At 46.6% G+C, this 18,149-nt stretch overlaps 1 protein-coding gene across 1 annotated transcript in view; it reads right to left on the minus strand.

The window, feature by feature from the left end:
• Window positions 1–1,817: 1,817 nt before the first annotated feature.
• Window positions 1,818–18,149, minus strand: part of Xylt1 (xylosyltransferase 1) — a 297,092-nt gene continuing 280,760 nt past the window's right edge. Inside the window, exons 10-12 of the mRNA XM_023704682.1 lie at window positions 15,455–15,650; window positions 10,390–10,723; window positions 1,818–6,611 (exon numbers count right to left, since the gene is read on the minus strand). Of these exons, the coding sequence (XP_023560450.1) occupies window positions 6,289–6,611; window positions 10,390–10,723; window positions 15,455–15,650 (853 nt within the window). The 3' untranslated portion in view covers window positions 1,818–6,288. The remainder of the gene's footprint in view (window positions 6,612–10,389; window positions 10,724–15,454; window positions 15,651–18,149) is intronic.

An 18,149-nucleotide genomic window follows, 5' to 3' on the forward strand; every position in this document is an offset into this window, starting at 1 on the left:
AATCCCCAGCAATTCCACCACCACAAAAACAAAAACGAAACAGTATTCCATAAAGACTTTTTTTTTTATTTTAAAATTCTGCATCTGAAAACACAGGATGACAGAAAGCATCTATATACACCTGCAGTGTTTTTGGTATGATACAGTATTTAATACATCCACTCTTCTGCAAAAAATGTTGCTTTGTCAGACAGAAACAAACTCCCCTAGACAAAAAATACAGCTAAGGCACAATTTTGTTGTTGTTGTTGTTTTGCTAAATGAAGACAGAAAAGGTGCAGAAATGGGCAGATAATGCAGTCGTTTCTGAGAATCACATTCTATCTTGAGGAAAAGCACTCAGATGATTAGAACTTTGATTACTGGTCAACTTCAGATAGTTCAATCTCTCTTAAAATACTCCTTTAAATAAATAGCAAAATATCTACATCTTTCAGTGTGTGCCATGTGAACTTTCTCTCTTTTTAAAACTTTATATACAGAGTCTCTTTTTTAAAATCAATACATTACAAAATATTTCTGTACAGTTTTATGCATATTATGATCTATAACAAAATAGTTATTTTTAAAAACTATATCACCGCATGTCTTTGAAAACAATGAAGGGGACAGTAATAATTTATCATGAGGCCTCTAAAACAAATGCTATAGACAACATGATATTTTTAAAAAGACAGAAAGGTTACAAAGACGATTGCGCTCAGTTCCAGTGAATTTCCTATGGAAACCTGGGGGTTGTCTTTGGCCTCCTCCAGTGCTGGGATGACTGACGGGTGAGGGTGGAGTCTGGAGGCAGGGGGTGGATGGTCCCTGGGAGAATCCGACCCATCCACTGGGAAGAGTTAATGCTGTTACTTTCTGGGCAGAAAGGACGAAGAGATAAATTGGGAACCTCTCCTGACGCACTCTTGTTGAAGTACATGAAGTCACCGGTCTTGGGGGGAGGGGAGGTTTGGAAGGCCAAGCCGGCGAGCACCCTGCTGGTAATGAAGCCAGCCCCTCCGCAATACTGTATAACAGTGCTTCAGGAGTCTTCCGGGGATCATGTGAGCTCTCAAGCCTCATTTTTGCCCATAGGAAAAACGGAAGAGCATTTTTCTTTAAGATGACATTTGTAAGCAATTTCTACGGTATCTGCAAACTAGAGATCGGCAGCCTCTGACTCGGGAGGCCACCATGAAAAGCTGCGAGATGCTCTATTCTTCTGGATAGTGGTGAAAATCAGAGGGAGAGGACATCAGCTTTCCAAAATAATGTTAAGGCCACATTTCAAAAAGGAGAAACCTAAGGCTTTTTTTTTTTTTTTTTTTTTTTTTTTTTTTTGAGGGTGGGGGTAGGAGAAGCAAGTTGGAGGAAAATGCAGAACAGAAAAGACAGTGTTGGGAACAGGTAACAAGGTGTGGACCTGATTCCGAGGGGCGCCTGTAGGCAGAGGCAGTTGGAGCATTTCCAGTCAAGAGGGGAGAGAAGAGAGGCCACTTTCTCCCTGTACGGGATTTGGCAAGAGCTGAACCAAAGACAAGGGATGGGTAGACACGGGTGGTGCACGAAAGCCCTCCTCAGTCTTGAGAGGGTCCTATACAGTATCTTGTTTGCAAGGTAAAAAAAATAATACTTCTAGATTAGAGAAAGAGATGGGAGGAAAGGAGAATAGAGAAGAGAGAAAACAGAGGAGAGGGAGAGGGAGAGGGAAGGGAGGGGATGAGAGAGAGGAAGAGAAAAAGGGAGGGAGGGAGGGAGGGATGGGTAAAGGAGTGGAGAGAGATAGGGAGAGGGGGGGAGGGAGAAAGAGAGAGAGAGAGGGAGAGAGAGACAGAGAGAGAGAGAGAGAGAGAGAGAGAGAGAGAGAGAGAGAGAGAGTTTGCATAGATTGTACATTGAGCTCCAGCAGGCATAGACACCTTCACTCCCCCCAGGTAAACTTCTCAGCAGGACACAATGAGGTAGCGCCTGTGGTTGACCTATGGGCAAAGTTAGGTAACTGAGGCATAAGCAAAGAGAACATCCTGTGAACAAACATAGCTCTGCTTGGTTTTGGAAGAAGCTTCCAGTGGCAGAATGATTGCCAAGACGAGATGTGTGGAGTCTAGCTGTTTCACTCAGTATTCCCTTATCTGGAACCCTGTCCTTGTCATTTCTGCCTGGCATGTAGGAGTTCCGGAGGTGAGAACCCAGGTACATAAAGACCTCTGGATGTCTGAGGGATGACACCCCAGACCTCCAGACTGCATTTATGTTGCCTTTCAGCACACACTGTCTTGGGCCCATGAGAGCCAACAGAACAGTCCTCCTGGGTGGGATGGCTCTTGGGAGGGGAATGATTTGTCACAAATTCCTGTTCTTTAAAAAATTCAAGAATCAGCCTTTTGCTTTTACTTGTGTTGCCTCCTTCCCTCTGTTCCACTGGGCAAGACCTCACCCCATTCGAAGCCATCTCTCCAGAGAGCATAGTTTGCAGGGCATGCATAAATGGAACTATGGGATCCTTTTCTCACACTGTTAAAAAAATTGCGACCATTGAAAGGTCCTATTTTTTGTAAACATAGGTTTCTGCTTCACTTACCAAACTGGAAGATGCAATTACAATAGGCTTGTGTCCGTACATGCAGTGACAGGCTGAAACTGAGCACCAGCTGCTCTTTCCCATTGGATCCCACACGTGTCAGTGGGACCACAATCTGCACCACTCCCTTTGCCTTGCACCAATCACTTCAGCCATTTGTTTAGGTCCTGCACCTCAGTAAGCACTCATGACTCCTGTTACTGAGTGGTCCTTTGGTCTGGAAAACCTTCTTTGCATGCTCAAAACTTAGCATGCCAGTAGCGGTTTCTAGTGCACTTCCCACCTTTGAAATGCTGCTGGAGAATTAGTGCCCCAAACTGTCAGTGAACTTGCTTGTAAAAGGCAACCTTCCTCATGCCCAACACCTGAAAGTTACTGCTCTTGTCTATTCTGTACCTTCTTGGCAGAGATCAGTTCTAGCCAATGTCTTCCTCATATATCTGCAAACTAAGGATAAGGGAGAAGGGTCTTCGTATATCCTGGCCTGTTTCTAGAATAGTGATAAATCAACCCACTGGGGTATGGGTTGTGTGGTCTTATTCTTTCCAAACTCTATATGAAGTTTCAAAGTTAAACCAACAATGCTAAATAATGCCAGAAGGACTCTTGATCCTTTCAGAAAGGCTTTTTCCATAGCAGGAAAGAGTATACTTCTTAAAGCAAAGAGGCCATGTGAGATTGCTTGCTTCCTCTCTGGGGATATACTGCTTGGCACATGACTTGGGAAGTGAGATTTGGAAATGCTGTCTACCTTCTGAGATTCCTTCCTGAATGTCATTCACTGGTTGAAGGAAAAACACAGATAACCAGCATCTAGGGATATCTCCTTTCCTCTGCAAGATGACACCCAAGTCTTCCATCTTAGCTTTCCAGAGACTCTAGGGATCTGGTCAGTGGCCACCCATCACTTGAGCCTCTACAGGCAGTGATAGGCTTCCCCAAGAGGATGGCTCCCAGGGATTCCCAAGCATCTATGGCTCAAGGATGCCTGACAAATGGGCTCCAACTAATAAGTTCTTATCAGGCAGACATCAAAAATAAAAACATTAACACTGTTTTTTCTGAGAAACATTGATTTTTCCCAAGTCATCCTCGGTGTTGTTTGGAATTCTCTTCTCTTATCAAATGCAACATCTGCAAAGTTTTTCTCTGGTCAACAAACAGAGAAGACAATGGAATACTAATGTGACTCCCCAGCTCCCAGCATTCCCAGTAGCCACAGCCAGCAGTGAGGAGGGAAGCCTTGGGTGAGGAGGGTGGTCCCCATAGTAAGTCACATGTGTAATTCCTCCGCTTGTTCTAGGATGAAAAGCAGAAGTCAGAAATGTCAGTGGGTGAGGAGGGGCCTTGGCTTGGAGTCTGCAGTTCCCACTGTATGCAGGCACCTACCAAGGCCAGGCTCCTGAAGTCACTGATCATAACACTAGAAACAGAGACCCAAAAGCTGGGCAAAGAAGTGGGAGGGAAGTTTCCCAGGCCTCAGTGGCCTCGAAGAAACCCTGACCAGAGGCAGAGGCTGGGTGCCAAAAGAAGATATGGCCCTGGACTGGTGGTCTCATAGTTTGTAAAATCAGTTAGAGACCCTGTAGACTTACTGAGAAAGCTGCTCTGAGGTCCTGGAATTCACTGTGGATAATAGCTGTCTCCTAGGCTTTCCTGGCTGGGTCCCATGACCCTCTTCCCCCTTGGAAGGAGCCTGATTCCCTCTTGTCACTGTCATGTTAAGACTCATGGTCAGGATGGCTATGGGAGTCTCATGTGGACCAAGCAGTTCCATGCAGCTCTCTGCAGTCAGAAGACCGCCCCATCCCAAGGTTTCTGCCATTACATCTCTATGCTTGGATGGGGCAGGGCCAGTAGAAATCCTAGCACTCTTGCACTTGAGTGGGTGGATGGGGCTAACACCCTGCATAAGGAAAAAGGAGGCTCCAGAGGTCCCGAAGGCACCTACTTCATGCTGGTAGAAGAGTCCAGCTGAAGCTTTCTCATGGTGTCCAACACCCCTGCATTATTCTGAGAACAAGGAGTATGTAGGGATGACATACAGAGACAGAGACAGAATTAGAGATAGACAGAGACAGACAGACAGACAGACTAGGGATGGGAGGGAGGAGGAAGGGAGCCTTTTGTGAATAAAGGCAGCTTTAGTTAGTAAGATAACATAAATGACAAGCTGCAAAAACAGCACCTACTAATTAGTCATTGACTAAAACATATTAAATAAATATCTAGTGTCCCTTTTCTGTGTCCTCCATTGCCAATGGGACATCTTGCCTTGCTGGGCAGTAGAGGGCAGCACAGCAGACAGGCCACTGAGGTGGACCATAGTAATCTGTACCCATACTGGGGAAATGCTAAGGACTGGCTCACGTCTGGACAGGTGCGACTTTTCCCAGGGATCCCTGTCATTCAGGGGATATGGAAGTCAGGAGGGAAGGGGTGCTATCAGGAAGGAGCCCCAGACAAGTAGGAGGTGACTCATCTGGGGGACGTGGGAAGGAAACCCTTTAGTTTTCTGGCAACTCCAGCAATCTGAATATTTAAACAAATATTTAAAGAACCTTTAGGAACATTTTTAAAACTCAGTTGTTTTTATGTTGCATGAAGGGCCTGCTGGCACCTAGAAAAGGAAGGATATGAAATTGAGAACCAAATCTGAAATGTTTTCTGCTGGGTGCAAGAGGTGTGGTCCATGGGTTTGGTCACTGCCAACAGCATCAAATGTGCGATCCACGAAGGCTCTGGAGCCTGACTTCAGTACAAAAGGGCTCTGGCAGATGGTGGGTGTTGCTGTGCTGTCTGTCTCAGGAGCTTCCTTCCAAGCAATCTCTTGTTAGTTTCATGGCCACGCCTCCCAACACTCCAATTTTCAAGGACCAAAGAGGCATTCTCAGTTTTTCAGCCCAAGAACCATTTGGAGACATGAGCATGACCTCATCTTTACTGCCACATGTAGCAGCCTGGGTGCTAGGTGGCCTAGCCCCGTGGACAGCTGGCCGCACATGCCCAAGTACACCTTGGTCAAATGGCTTTCTTGCTCTTCTAGTTATCAGGAAGAAAAGCTCAGTAGGAGAGAGGCTGGTGGGAGGCTTGGAGCCCTCCCCAACCTGCCACCTTCCTGGGGGAGGCCTAAGCCTGTGATCTTTTGTGCTCTGCTGTTTCAGAGTGGGCCAGGGTTCTCAGCCATGGAGCAGAGAGATAAGCAGAAGGGCAGCTGGAGCTCATACCTTCCGTCTGGGCAGTGGTTGTCACACTGGGTTGTTCAGAGCCCTTGGGTTCAGGAGAGGGACCTAAGGGGATGCCCTCTGCACAAGGACCTCCAGTGGGGTGTTTTAGAGGAGGGCTTTTCAGCTTCAGCCACAGCAGCTTAGATTCTACCTGTACCTTGAATTTCTACCTACCACCAAGGTGAGTAAACAAAGTTCTGCTGCTGAAAATAAAAGTTGGAGAATCTCTTGTGTTGGGGTGGAGTGGGGGGGCAGGTACAGATCACCGCAGGGGAAGTCAGGAACCTGTAGGAGTTGAGGGTCACCCATGGTGCTGGCACTGAGCCATCCCCACCCCAGAAACCAGATTGCCAAATGCAGGCTGATCCATTCTGGCCTTCAAACTCACCTCCTCCACCGTCCTACAGCCAGGAGGTGAACCCGAGAGCAAAGCCAGGCCTCAGGGCCCTCTGGCAGTCTTTTTGTTGAGATTGTGCTGTGGTCCACACGTGGCCAATGCTACCTGAGCCGGCCATCAGGCTTGACTGCCCCCAGCTCTGACTTGGGGTCAGGACTGAAGGAGCTCCAGGCTGTGTGACTGCAGGCCTGCATGACAGGACAGGAGGTAGGACCTGTGGCACAGATGTCCATCGTGGTCCACATCCTGCTCACTAATGAGTCCAGCCAGCTCTCCAGTGCTGTGCCTGTGGAGGCTGCATTTCTCCGAGCCTGCTCCACTTGGGCAGGGATTATGGGCAGGCTGAGGACCGGATTCAGGCTCTGGAAACTCTGCTCCATGTAGGCACTGCGGAGGGGCCCATTGTGAAGCCTCAGTGCCTCCTCTGAAAGCCAAAGGGAATAATGATGAGTTTAGAAGAGCTATTAGCTGGATACCCACCTACATACTGTGTACTTGGTGCTGCACTGGGCACTGTGTATCACCTCTTTTAATTCACACAATAGTTTCACGGGGCATGCTTTTAGCAATATCATTTTGTAGGTGAAGAAACAGCTTGCCAGCACAGAAGTCACTTGTGCAGGGCATAGTGCTTCCTGTATTCATTCAGTACCTATTTATGGAGCCTCTGCAGAGGTCTAGACACTCATCCATTCGACAGTTTCTCTTAAGCATCACTTTGTGCAAGACATTCATTCAACACATACTTATTAAACATTTATTATTTACAAGACATTTGTTGATTTACTTAGTGGGTATAGATATATGAAATGCCTATTATTAGAGATGGCAGGCTCCATTGTAGGTAGTGGAATAAACTGAAATGACAGCTTATGTTATAATGGTGGCCAAGAGCTCAGTCTCGGTGGAGAAGCATCCCCTCATGCCTCCATTCTGCAGAGGATGGGAGGTGGGGAGCTGTGCTCATGCTGACAAAATGCAGGACATTCAGCAGGAGCTGCTAACATACATTCAAAGCTTGGGAACAAAATATTGTGGTCGCTGCAAAAAGACTCATGAAAAATGAGGTTAATGTGGGAAATGCTGTTACGGTATCGGCTCATGATGCTTGCCTCTATAATTAAATTTTCTTCAATTCCACCTCATCAGATTTCTTGAGATTACCAGGGACGCATGAATAGCAAATTACGTGTGATGAATCATTTTACAAATTGCACTGCTCCCACCTTCATGTTCCCAGTCATTGGAACATCGTTAACAAATACAATTACTGACAATGTCGGGGGGGGTGGCCTCAAAGGGTTAGAAGGACCCCTGGATCTTCCTGGCCATGGTAGGTAAAAGCTTTTCCTTCTTTTGAAACTGTGGAGGAAATGCTGGGGAGATCAGGTTTCCACGCATGGTCCCAGGGTACTTTCCTATGGGGGTGGACTCGGGGATGGCTCTATTTTCTGTCCTATGTGTGTATCTGAAGTAAGGAAGCTGCTGTCTGTCTTTTCATCCTTGTCCATCACATCTGGCTTTAAGGAACCTGAGGTCCTTGGGAGCACTGGAGGTGCCCCTGATGAAGGAGACACCTGAAGGTCTTATGTGGAAGGCTCTGGCCTGGCCAGCACCAGAAGGCCCCTTCTGTGTGCTTCGTAGGGGAGCAAAGGAACAGGTTTCATCTCAAAGAAACTTGAGCTTCCTATCTGTAGATTTGCTTAGGAAGAAGACTTGGTGAAAGCTGTCAGGACTCATATCAAGGTTCCCTCTTGTGGGACATCTGTGTCCTTTTCTCCTGTGCCATTGGCAAAATGGGTGGCTCAGAGTTCTTCCTAGTTAACAGAGATTGCAATGTGTTTCACACTTCTGAGCTTGTGACTCATTTGGTGAACAACTGGGAGAAAAATTTGGTCTGTGTTTCATATACACACATTGCTTTTTCTTGTCTTTATCCCCCAAACGATGCAATGTAACAACTACATACACAGCATTTACATTGTATTAGGTAGAGATCACTTAACGTAAAGGTAAAGGGGTGGAGAGGTTACATGCAAATTTATGCCATTTTCTACAAGGGGCTTGAACCAACGTGGATCTGGGTATCTACAGGAGGTCCTGGAGCCTGTTTCCTGAAGATAACAAAGGATGACTGTACTGATACTCAGAAATTCCATTATTAGGAGTCTCTTTTATGGATGTACCTACTGGAGCACATGCAATTTCATGTCCAAGAATCTTCCTGTAATAATATCAGCAACAACAGAAGCAATGTGTCCACCAACAGTGGGACAGGCAGACTGTGGAATTCCACGCAGCTGGGAGAGTCTGGACACTAACTTAGAGAACAATGTAAGGGAGTTTCAGCAAAGAATGTGTGACCTTATTTCATTTTAAAAAGCAACGAAGTCCCTATGACTTGTGATGTGCTATGTGTTTGTTTTCAAAACACAGAAACAAATTTAGAAGGATGCGTTCCACATTGTTAGCAGTAGTTGTTTCTGAAGGTAGAAGTGCAGCAGGGAAAAGGTTGTTTCCCTGATAAAATAATGTGGAGGAGACACAGAAATACAAAAATAAACCCTTTTGGATGGGGAAGAAATGCTAGAAATCTGGTTGGCCTCTTCCTATCCTTCCTGTCCCTTGAAGACCACTGTCCCGAAATCTGTGTTCCCTTCTTTCCCTTACAGTTTTCTATCTACACAAGGGTGGCGAAATAATATAATATATTATTGGTGATTTAATGATATATTTACACGGTCTTTACATTGTACTAGTTGGTTTTTCCTTGTTTTGAACTTCAAAAACATGTGCCCTAATTATGATTTATTCTGTGATGTTTTTTCCCTCCTCAACATCATATTTCAGGGATTCTTTGCAGGTGCTATCTGTGGCTGTATTTCGCTGATGTCCATGCTGCACAGGATGTTATTGTACAAAGAGACGACAAGTGATCCTTGCACACATGGGACATTTTCATTGTTTCTCATTAGGGTTTTTGCGAGCACTTCTGCAGGGTCTGTTCCCGGGCAGGTCTCTAAGGACTAGAGCGGGACCTCTGTGTGCTAAGGGGCACACATGTCCAGCCTTACAAGAAGGTGCTCACTGACTCATCCTTAGACTTGTTTCATCTATTTATCCTCCTCCCAGGAGACTGGTATTCTTAGTATTCTTAGTCCTCATTAACGTACAGTACTGCCCAAGTTTGGTATGTTTATTTTCCAACATGGCAGGTATAAAGTAGGACCTCTTTTTGCATTTAGTTTATACTTCTCTCATTATTAATGAGGGCAATCAATTTTTTTTTTTCATTTTATGTATTTGGTACAGGGTCTCACTACACAGCTTGGACTTGAAGTGATCCTCCTGTTTTCAGCCTCCCCAGAGCTGGGATTACGGGTGTGCGCCACCACGCCCAGACTCTGGCTCTGGCTCAGCAAACCCGGGGGCGGGGCCAGCGCAGCATGCGGGATTGGGAGGGAAATCAATTTTTACATGTGTGGACCATTCATGTTATCTCTTTTTCTCAATTTTTTAAAAAGCTCAGGGATTGGCAATCTTGTTTTTTTTTTTTTTTTGTAACGAGCCCGATATACATTGTTTTCTTCATAAACCATGCAGTCCCTTTCACAGCTATTCAGCTTTGCCTCAGTAGCAACAGGAGCCCCACAGTAGAACCAGTGCCATGTAAGTGAATGAGCATGGCAGTGTTCCAATAAAGCTTTATGTGCAGAACCCAGCAGCGCTTGTGGCTTGTACTTTGCCTGTCTCAGATTTATGGGATTTCTTTATATATTCTGAATATGAATTTTTTTGAATAGCAACTATCTTGCACTAGTTTCTCTTTTTCCTCGGGGTGTCATATTTTTAGTGAACAGAATCCCTATCTTAATCCTTATTTTCTAAACAGTAAAAAAGACTTGCTGAGCTTCAGTGCCTGCCTTGTATTATTTCTCATCTTGCCTTAAACACGGTTAGGCTCCTCTGGCTGTCCCGTGGATGAGCATCTACTACATAGGATGACGATGTTACCCCAGGGTGCGGGTGGGAAGTTAGATGGTCCTCCAGGGTAAAGAAGTAGGAGAAAGCTCGGAAAGGGGGGCTGTCCTTCTGCCAGGCAACCACATGCTGGACATGAGGGCGCCTTGTCTGCTAGGCTGAGGACACTGAGGTCCCTGTGGAGAGACGCTGTCCCCTGCAGAGGCACTGGGAGTACTCACCTGGCTTGATGGACTGCCTGTTTGAGAAGGTCAGAGGTGCGATGAGGAACTTGGTCTCAGCCACGGGCACCCAGTGGTGGAGGATTTTCACTGTCCAGACCCCAGGTCTCAAGGGTAAGTTCAAAGGGGGCTTGTAGTGGGTGAATTCTGCAGTGGATTCAATCAGGATGTCATAGGTGGCTGCAATGACATTAATGGGATCCACCCAAATGACAGTCACGGTCACGTTGGGCCCTTTCCCCCATTTCTGCATTCCGACTGGCTCATCCATGGGCCCCAGGAGACCACCAAAGTTTCGGAAGAGCCGCTCCTTGGCATCCCAGTCGGTGCCAACCTGAAAGAGAGAGTCAGTCATGAGCCCATCGGGCATGGCCTTGGGGGCTGAGCCCACAGAGGCTGAGGACTCTGCTTGCAAGGTCTCCCTTCTACAGGCATTTCACAGGTGAGGAGACTGGTGCTTCTGTTGTCACTTACTCATGACTGTATGGCTGGTGAGCAACAGACTTGGGATTGGGCCCAGTCTGGGGAAACATGAGGCCTGTGGTCCTTTGACTAAATCACTGGGTTTCCTGTGCCCATATGTGGTATGTGTGTGGACACAAACCAACAAACCCCAAACTATGCACGGAATACTCGAATAAGTGGATACCAGCTTGCAGGCCATTCCAAGAAACACCTCTTGCCATGAAACAGACAGGCTGGTTTCTGCCTCAGTCCTCTGCTTTCCGAATCACACACTTGCATCTAGTATACTGGAACTGAACAAGAATGCAGCCCACTGTTGGAGAATGCCATCAGAAGCTGGGACTTCCAGCGGTGCTCCTGGAAAGATCCAGCTCTGGCTTTCCCAACTCACGCTGTAGCAGGCCCTAGGGACATGAGCTGTCCATGAGGCATCTTCCTCACAGGCCAGCTGGGAGGCTGTGTGGCTTTGCCTCCCAGGAGTCTCATCTCGGCTTCCGTCCTTCCACTTTGTTGCCCGCAATGCACTCTCCACGGGAAAGTCAGAAGTTGCTCGCTCACCCTCTCGCCAGCCCGAGATTCCTCGCACACTGAGGTCAGCACTATCCCACCACAGGTGGTGGCTCAGAGCCCTTGCTTGCCCCTCTAAGTTTCCCACTCTGTGCTCCACACAGCAGCCCCTCAGTTCTCTCCCAACACAGGTTCCTTCTCTGTCTCTTCTGCTGCAATATCCCTTGTCCTTCCTTCCCTTACTTGTGGCACCTCCTTGGAGTTCTCTGATCCCCAAATCAAGAGTGACCACTCCCTCACTCTCTATCATTCCTGCTATTTCATTTTCCTTCTACCAGTGGGACCAAGCACTGTCTTCCAGCTGCCACCTCCTCCTAATAATACATCAATCTCTGCATGAATGGAGCCTTCCCACTCTTCCATGGTGCTTACTAATGGTTCAGCATACAGTAGATGCTCAAGCAATGTCTATCCAAGGAATGAGTGGATGACTTGATGAGAACATGAACTACACAGATGACCAATACTGAGCTCTGTGGCTATGTCAAACCAAATCAAATGAGAGTTTTAAATGGAGAAAAAATGACACTTGGTTACAGGAGCACTAACCCTAAATGTTGAAGTTCAGTGAAGCAGCAGGCACCTTGGTGCAGATGGTGTGTGGTGTGGGTAGGCCCTGGCTCTCCCATGTCTGTGTGCCCAGGGTGGAGGTGCAGGTGGGTGTGCACGCCCACCTGGGAAGCTGGTAGAGTCCACTGGAGATGGGGATGCTTCCCTCTTTCCATGTCCTCCCCTTGAGTTGCTCCACATTAACAGCTAAGGGGGCTGACTGGGCTCCAGGCAGAATGGAAAGCATGTGGTGGCCTCAATTCCTTTACTATCCTCAGCTCCAAGAAGGAGAGTCCTTACTACTCTACTCATGGCATAGATGGAGAAACCAAGAGAAGGGATTCGTGATAAGGGGGCAGGGGAGGGGACGGATAACTCTCTAGGACCTTGTCATGGGATTTTCTGAAGAGACAGAAATGAGCAGTTCTCTAAAATCTGAACTCTTAACTGAGAACATGGGAATGGTGTTTGCAAAGCAGTGGATGAAACAACTTGTGCCTGGTTTCTAAAGTGAGGAGCACAAGGAGCAAGTGAGTTACTGGTGCGGTCACCCTGAGACACAGCTCTCCTACTATCACAGCCCCTGCAACCACTGAGATCTTCTCCTGCACATGGAGTCAGTATGGGCATCCATAATTACTGCGAATTGATCGATTACTTGAATTTAAATGTGCTGGAGTTTATGTTCGAGCCACACACCACTTCCCAGCTCCCAACCCACTCAAGTCTCCCACTGCACTTGAAAGACAATCTGAACATCTTTCTAGGGCCTGCAAGATCCTGTGCCCTGTAGAGACCTAGTGCCCAGCTGATGCCCTCTCACCCTCTACGCTCTAGCCACCCTGCCCTTGCTGCTCCTTGCGTACTTGGCCTCCTTTATGGAGCCTCAGGGCCTTTGCACATGCATTCTCCTTGTTCAGAATGTTCCGAGTTTCCCCATAGATGACTCCTTTACTGGTTTCAACTCTAAACTGATATCTTCAGGAAAGAATGAATCATCCTGTTTCAGGTAGTTTCCATTAACCTCCCAGGTCTTCAGCAATCAAATGAATGGCGTTTCATCTTCCTTGTAACCCCCATCATTAGCTGATGTGTTTTTATCTTGGCTGGCTTTGCCACAACACTGCACTTCCATGAGAAGAAGGGTTTCCTCTCTCCTGGTCACTGCTGCCCTCCCAAACATTACTTGTTGTAGGCACTTAGTGGCAGCCTACAGGAGAATGAGCTTTTTTTCTCCACGCCAGTGGCATGAATTGCCATGGACTGGGAGAGCTATCTGAGTTGTTTAGCAACACTGCCACCTGAGGGCACTGTGGCAGGGCCCAGAGGGAGTGCTGAGCCTGGAGAAGCTCCACAGCCAGCGAAGGGGCCTTGAAGTTCTTCCCTCTATTCTTTACTGTTGCTGGTAGAAAAGACTAAAACTAGAAAAAAAGTCTCCAATACGGGATTGAGGCTCTGTGCATTTTGTGCTGTTATTTCTGCCAGCTATATTACTGGTTCTCCCACCAAGACTACTAGAGGCATAGTAGGAGTCCTCACAAATTACTAACCATGGAGTGGCTACCAGTGCCTGTCACCGCTGTAGGTACCCAGTCACCCAACAGCAGGCTAAAAAGCAGGCAGAGCTCAGATACCCAACATCCATCTCTTTAATGGGACATTAATGTCCAATGACTGCTCGGGCCTCCAGCCCAGCATCCAACTGGGGCAGTGTCTAATTACCCCTGACACCAGTAATTTATGGAGTGGGCTTCCTTAGCAGCTCAAAGCCAGCCAGTCCATTGGTGCCTCTATTGAAAAGCTTGCCTTAACAAGAAATTCTCACTCATGCCTGTTTGACATGGGAACCCAGACAGTGGGGAACAAATCAGCAACACAAGACCACTGGTAGCTAAAGGTGGACTGGCAAGGAGAATCTAAGTAGGCAAGAGTCTCTCCCTCGCCATACTCCCAGCCTCTCAAGTCTCTGCACATTCTAAAGTTAGACTCTTCATTCCTAACTACCAATTCATTGAGAAAAATCATTTCTCTATGATTTAATGATTCAGGGAAGGCAGGAGTCAGACCCTGGAGTTCCACACACACAGTACTCCCAAGATGAGGCATGCTCCTCCTTCCTCCAGGGTGGCCACCCAAGTTCATTCACTCATTCATCTAGCCGTTATATTCAGGGTCTAAAATAGCATGTCCTTTTCTACAAATGGCATATGCTTTCCCGTAAATGATTTTTACAGGAAATGTATTCCTGGGAATACAGCACTGAATAAGAGATGTACAGCTCTAGCTGTTTTATGACAATTATTAAGTGATCAGATAAATCAATAGGATAATTCTTAGGTGGTAAATATTAAAAAACTCATAGGGAAGTGGCAGGTAGATAATGTCATTATTTAGCCTAAGTGGGATCCAGATAAGGCTTCTCTGAAGGTGCATCATTTGAACTTAGACTAGGATGACCAAGAATGAACGAAATAAAGCTACGTGACAACCTGGGAGAAAGCATTCTAGGAAGGGGTCAGCACATGCCATGGCTGAGGCAGGAACACATACAGTTGTTTGAAAAAAGCATAAGAAGTGCTTGTACATAAGGAGGAGATGGTCAGGACAAAGCTGGAGAAACAGGCGCCAGAATATATGGGACACTCTTGGCCTAGAGGCAGGGCTGACATTAAAGGGTGGTGCCAGGTAAATCCATTTCTCTAGCTAGAATCATAAGTAAAAGTCAGGGATAGGGAAACTCTGTGAAATCTTTCATACATACATATTTCTGCTCATTCATGCATCCATCAGTCTATCCATGTATGTAATCATATGTCCTTGCATGCATCTATTTATCCACTCATCTGCTCATTCATCTATCCACTCACAATCCACCCCTCTACACACCTATCCATCCATGCATCTATATACCCAATGCATCTACCCATCTAGCCATCCATCCACTCATTGACTCCTGTAGTCAGTGATTGATTTGGAATTTATTTTGAGGTAGGTTCTGTACTAGGAAGTGGAATGACAAAGCACAAGCACAGTGTTTATGTTCCTAAAGGTTTAGGATCACTTTAGAGATCTTCTAATTCTTTGTTATGATCTAGGAAATCATCAAATCTCCATAAGCTTCAATCCTCCAATCTGCAAAGTTGGACTGATGACACTGTTTCATTAGGAAATTGGCTTGCTATGAACACAGGCTTGGGTAGAGTCACTGACTAGGATGAGAATTTAGAAGAAGAAATTCTCCTCTAAAGAACAGACGAGGCCTCCTGGTTGGTTTCAGCCACTTATGCTGATATCTCCGTATCTTCCTCCTCCCTCACTGTTCAAGATGCAGGTTGACTGGAAAGTCTTTTCTAGGTCCAGAGTGAACTCATCTTTAGAGCTCTATAAACTCCCTCCTCTGTATTCAATAAGAAGTGTCAGATTGGCACAGAACTGTTAAGGTGACAGCGAAAGATGATGACGTGGACCAAATCTGGCCTCTTACCTCTGAAAACTGAAGCCTCCCAAAGTCACTGGGAGGACTTGCAATCTTGAAGACTTTCTTTGGCATCACCCATGTCTCCAGGGTCTCGAGCTTGCTCACAGCCAGATTGGTAGCATGATGCTTAATCAGAAAGCCCTGGAAGCGGTCAGCAAGGAAGTAGAGGTGGACAGATGCTGGGTGGCCCATTGAGTAGTACCTGAAAGCACAAGAGCTCGTGGTCAGACCTGTGGCAGGCAGCATCCCAAAGGGGCTCGCCAAAACTGTGAGGCCTGCGCCCCAGATACTCCTCGGTTTGTGTGCGAGCCACATTCTTTTGCATCTGCCTGGAAGCTGCTCCTTACATACCTTTGATCTCAATGACTATGACTAACTTTTTTGCTGAGTTATAAATGTAAAACATGCTGACTATAGAAATGCACAATAAAGAAAATAAAATTACTACTTTTGATGGCTTGTCTCACAAATAACGTCAGTTCACAGGTATTTATTGAGTCCTCTGGTGCCAGGTACCAGGGAGCGACAACAGTGTGCAAATGGTGTCTACGGATGCAATGCCCAGAAGCTCCATTTTCTATGCATACATTTGCATAAATATTACATAGCTTGGATCATAATGTATATAATGGTTATATTCTACTTTTGCTCCATAATATTTCTTGAGCATTTTCCACATTTCTTTGAAACTTCTCTAAAAAAGATTGTGTGTGTGTGTGTGTGTGTGTGTGTGTGTGTGTGTGTGTGTGAGTTCACTGCCATTATGGCATCTGATATATATTTTACAAAGTTCCCTCTCACTGGACAATAAAGGATTTATACTTCTTTGCTCTTCTAAACAATGCTGCATTAAAAAGCTTTGAGCAAGAACACTGTTTTGGAGTGCCTTTTGTTTCTTCTTTAACTTCCAAGGAGCTCTTTAAGTCTGCTGCCTAACTGTCAGAAACACTAATTTATGCAGTCACTGTTCTTACCACCAACATTGTGTCTCTTATTCCAAAATTACTGTTAATCTGAAATATATAACATACACACACACACACCACCACCACCACCACCACCACCACCATTTATAGTTAGCTTGTTCTTTTAAAGATCGTGTCTTGGATCCACAAAGGCCCGCTGGACAGAAGGTCAGAGGAGCTCAGCAGAGATGCCCACAGGAGTGGAGGGAGCAGGGAGCAGAGTGGGGAGAGCCAGGAGCAGCTCAGTGCTTCTTTCCTGCAACTTGCAAAATACAAAGCTGCTGCTTCTACAATGTGTAAATGGCACAGCACTGAGAGGGTTCTCCTGGTCCTTAATAACAGCATCTACAAATCACTGTCCCCACTCAGCTAAGTGCAGGCTTCCCTTCGCTTCTGATCTGGAATTTTAAGTCTTTATTCTCACTTGTAATGGCTAGGGAAGCTGCCTTCCTGGGTTGATGTAGCTTCTGAAATCACTGCCTTGCAACTGGGATACCTCTAGGGTCTCTGCAGATAAAAGCCTGTCTGCACTGGCATCAGAGTGCTGGGCACTTGAGGCTCCAGCCAACACTCTTAGGATGTGGACACTGGGACAGAAAGCCTGGTACTGTGCTGCCTCTATCATAGCAGCTAAGTGTAGACAGGGCTGTCCCATAGCTTTCTGAGATAATGGAAATGATTTATGTCTGTGATGTCTAGTACCAGCCACATGTGTTGGGACCATTGAACACTTGAAATCTGGCTAGTATAACTGAAGGCATGGCATTTTTAATTTTAATTAATTTATGATTAAATAGCCATCTTTGGCTCATGGCACATGTAATGGAAAACATAGACAGAGTCGGCGAGCAACCCGTAGTGAGCAGGTGGATGTACCTAAAGTCTCGCGTCTCCTGCATTCAAGGAACTTTGTAGATGTCCTTGCATTGATGAATCAGAGACTGTTTTCTTACTTTTTGAATATTCTGGGGGCATGCCAGTTCTGAGTCAGGCCTCGAGAAACCTGCATATTTCCATTTGCCATCACACTCTCAGTCCACCCTGGGCATGTAATGGGCTACCCTGCTGGAGGGTGAGATGGTGTGGACAGCCAAGCCACTGCAGTTGTCCCAGCCAGTGCCATCCCAGATCAGCCAGCAGTTCCCAGCCAAGAACAACAGATCTGCCCTCCTGACCTGACCTTAGCCAGCCACGAACGCAGCCCTGAGTCCAGCCTAGACATGGAGACCTAGCCAGCTGACCCACAGACCCGAGTAAATGCTCCAAAACACAGATCAGGAGATGTTTGTTATGCATCGTTGCTATGGCAACCAATAAGAAGTGCTCTGTTGAAGTCTGTGCTACAGAGTGATGGCACTGTGGAGGGTGGAAGAAAATCAAGAGTGCTTGATACCATGGGAGTCAAAAGAAGAAAGTGTTTCCAGAAGGGGGTGGCTAGCTGAGTGCTACTCGAGGTAGCAACTATCAAGTGCATGTGCAGTTCATTTCTTCATCCTCTACTGTGAAATCCTGTCTTCATTTGAATCCATCCTTCAGATATCCGACCAACCCCAAGCCCTGCGAGTGTGTGGGAGAGCTTCTGCTCTGTCCTGTGCCCAGAGGTCCATGCCCAGGCCCACTGCGTGAGAGAGGCCTTTCCCGGCATTCTCCAGAACACCCCACCCACCCCCCGCTGCCTGTCCAGACCCAGTGCAGCCTGCCAGACCCAGCACAGCCTGCCATGAGTGAGAACTTCC

This window comes from Octodon degus, unplaced genomic scaffold (genome assembly GCF_000260255.1).
Source record: "Octodon degus isolate 3935 unplaced genomic scaffold, OctDeg1.0 scaffold00200, whole genome shotgun sequence".
In the NCBI taxonomy this organism is placed as follows: domain Eukaryota; kingdom Metazoa; phylum Chordata; class Mammalia; order Rodentia; family Octodontidae; genus Octodon; species Octodon degus.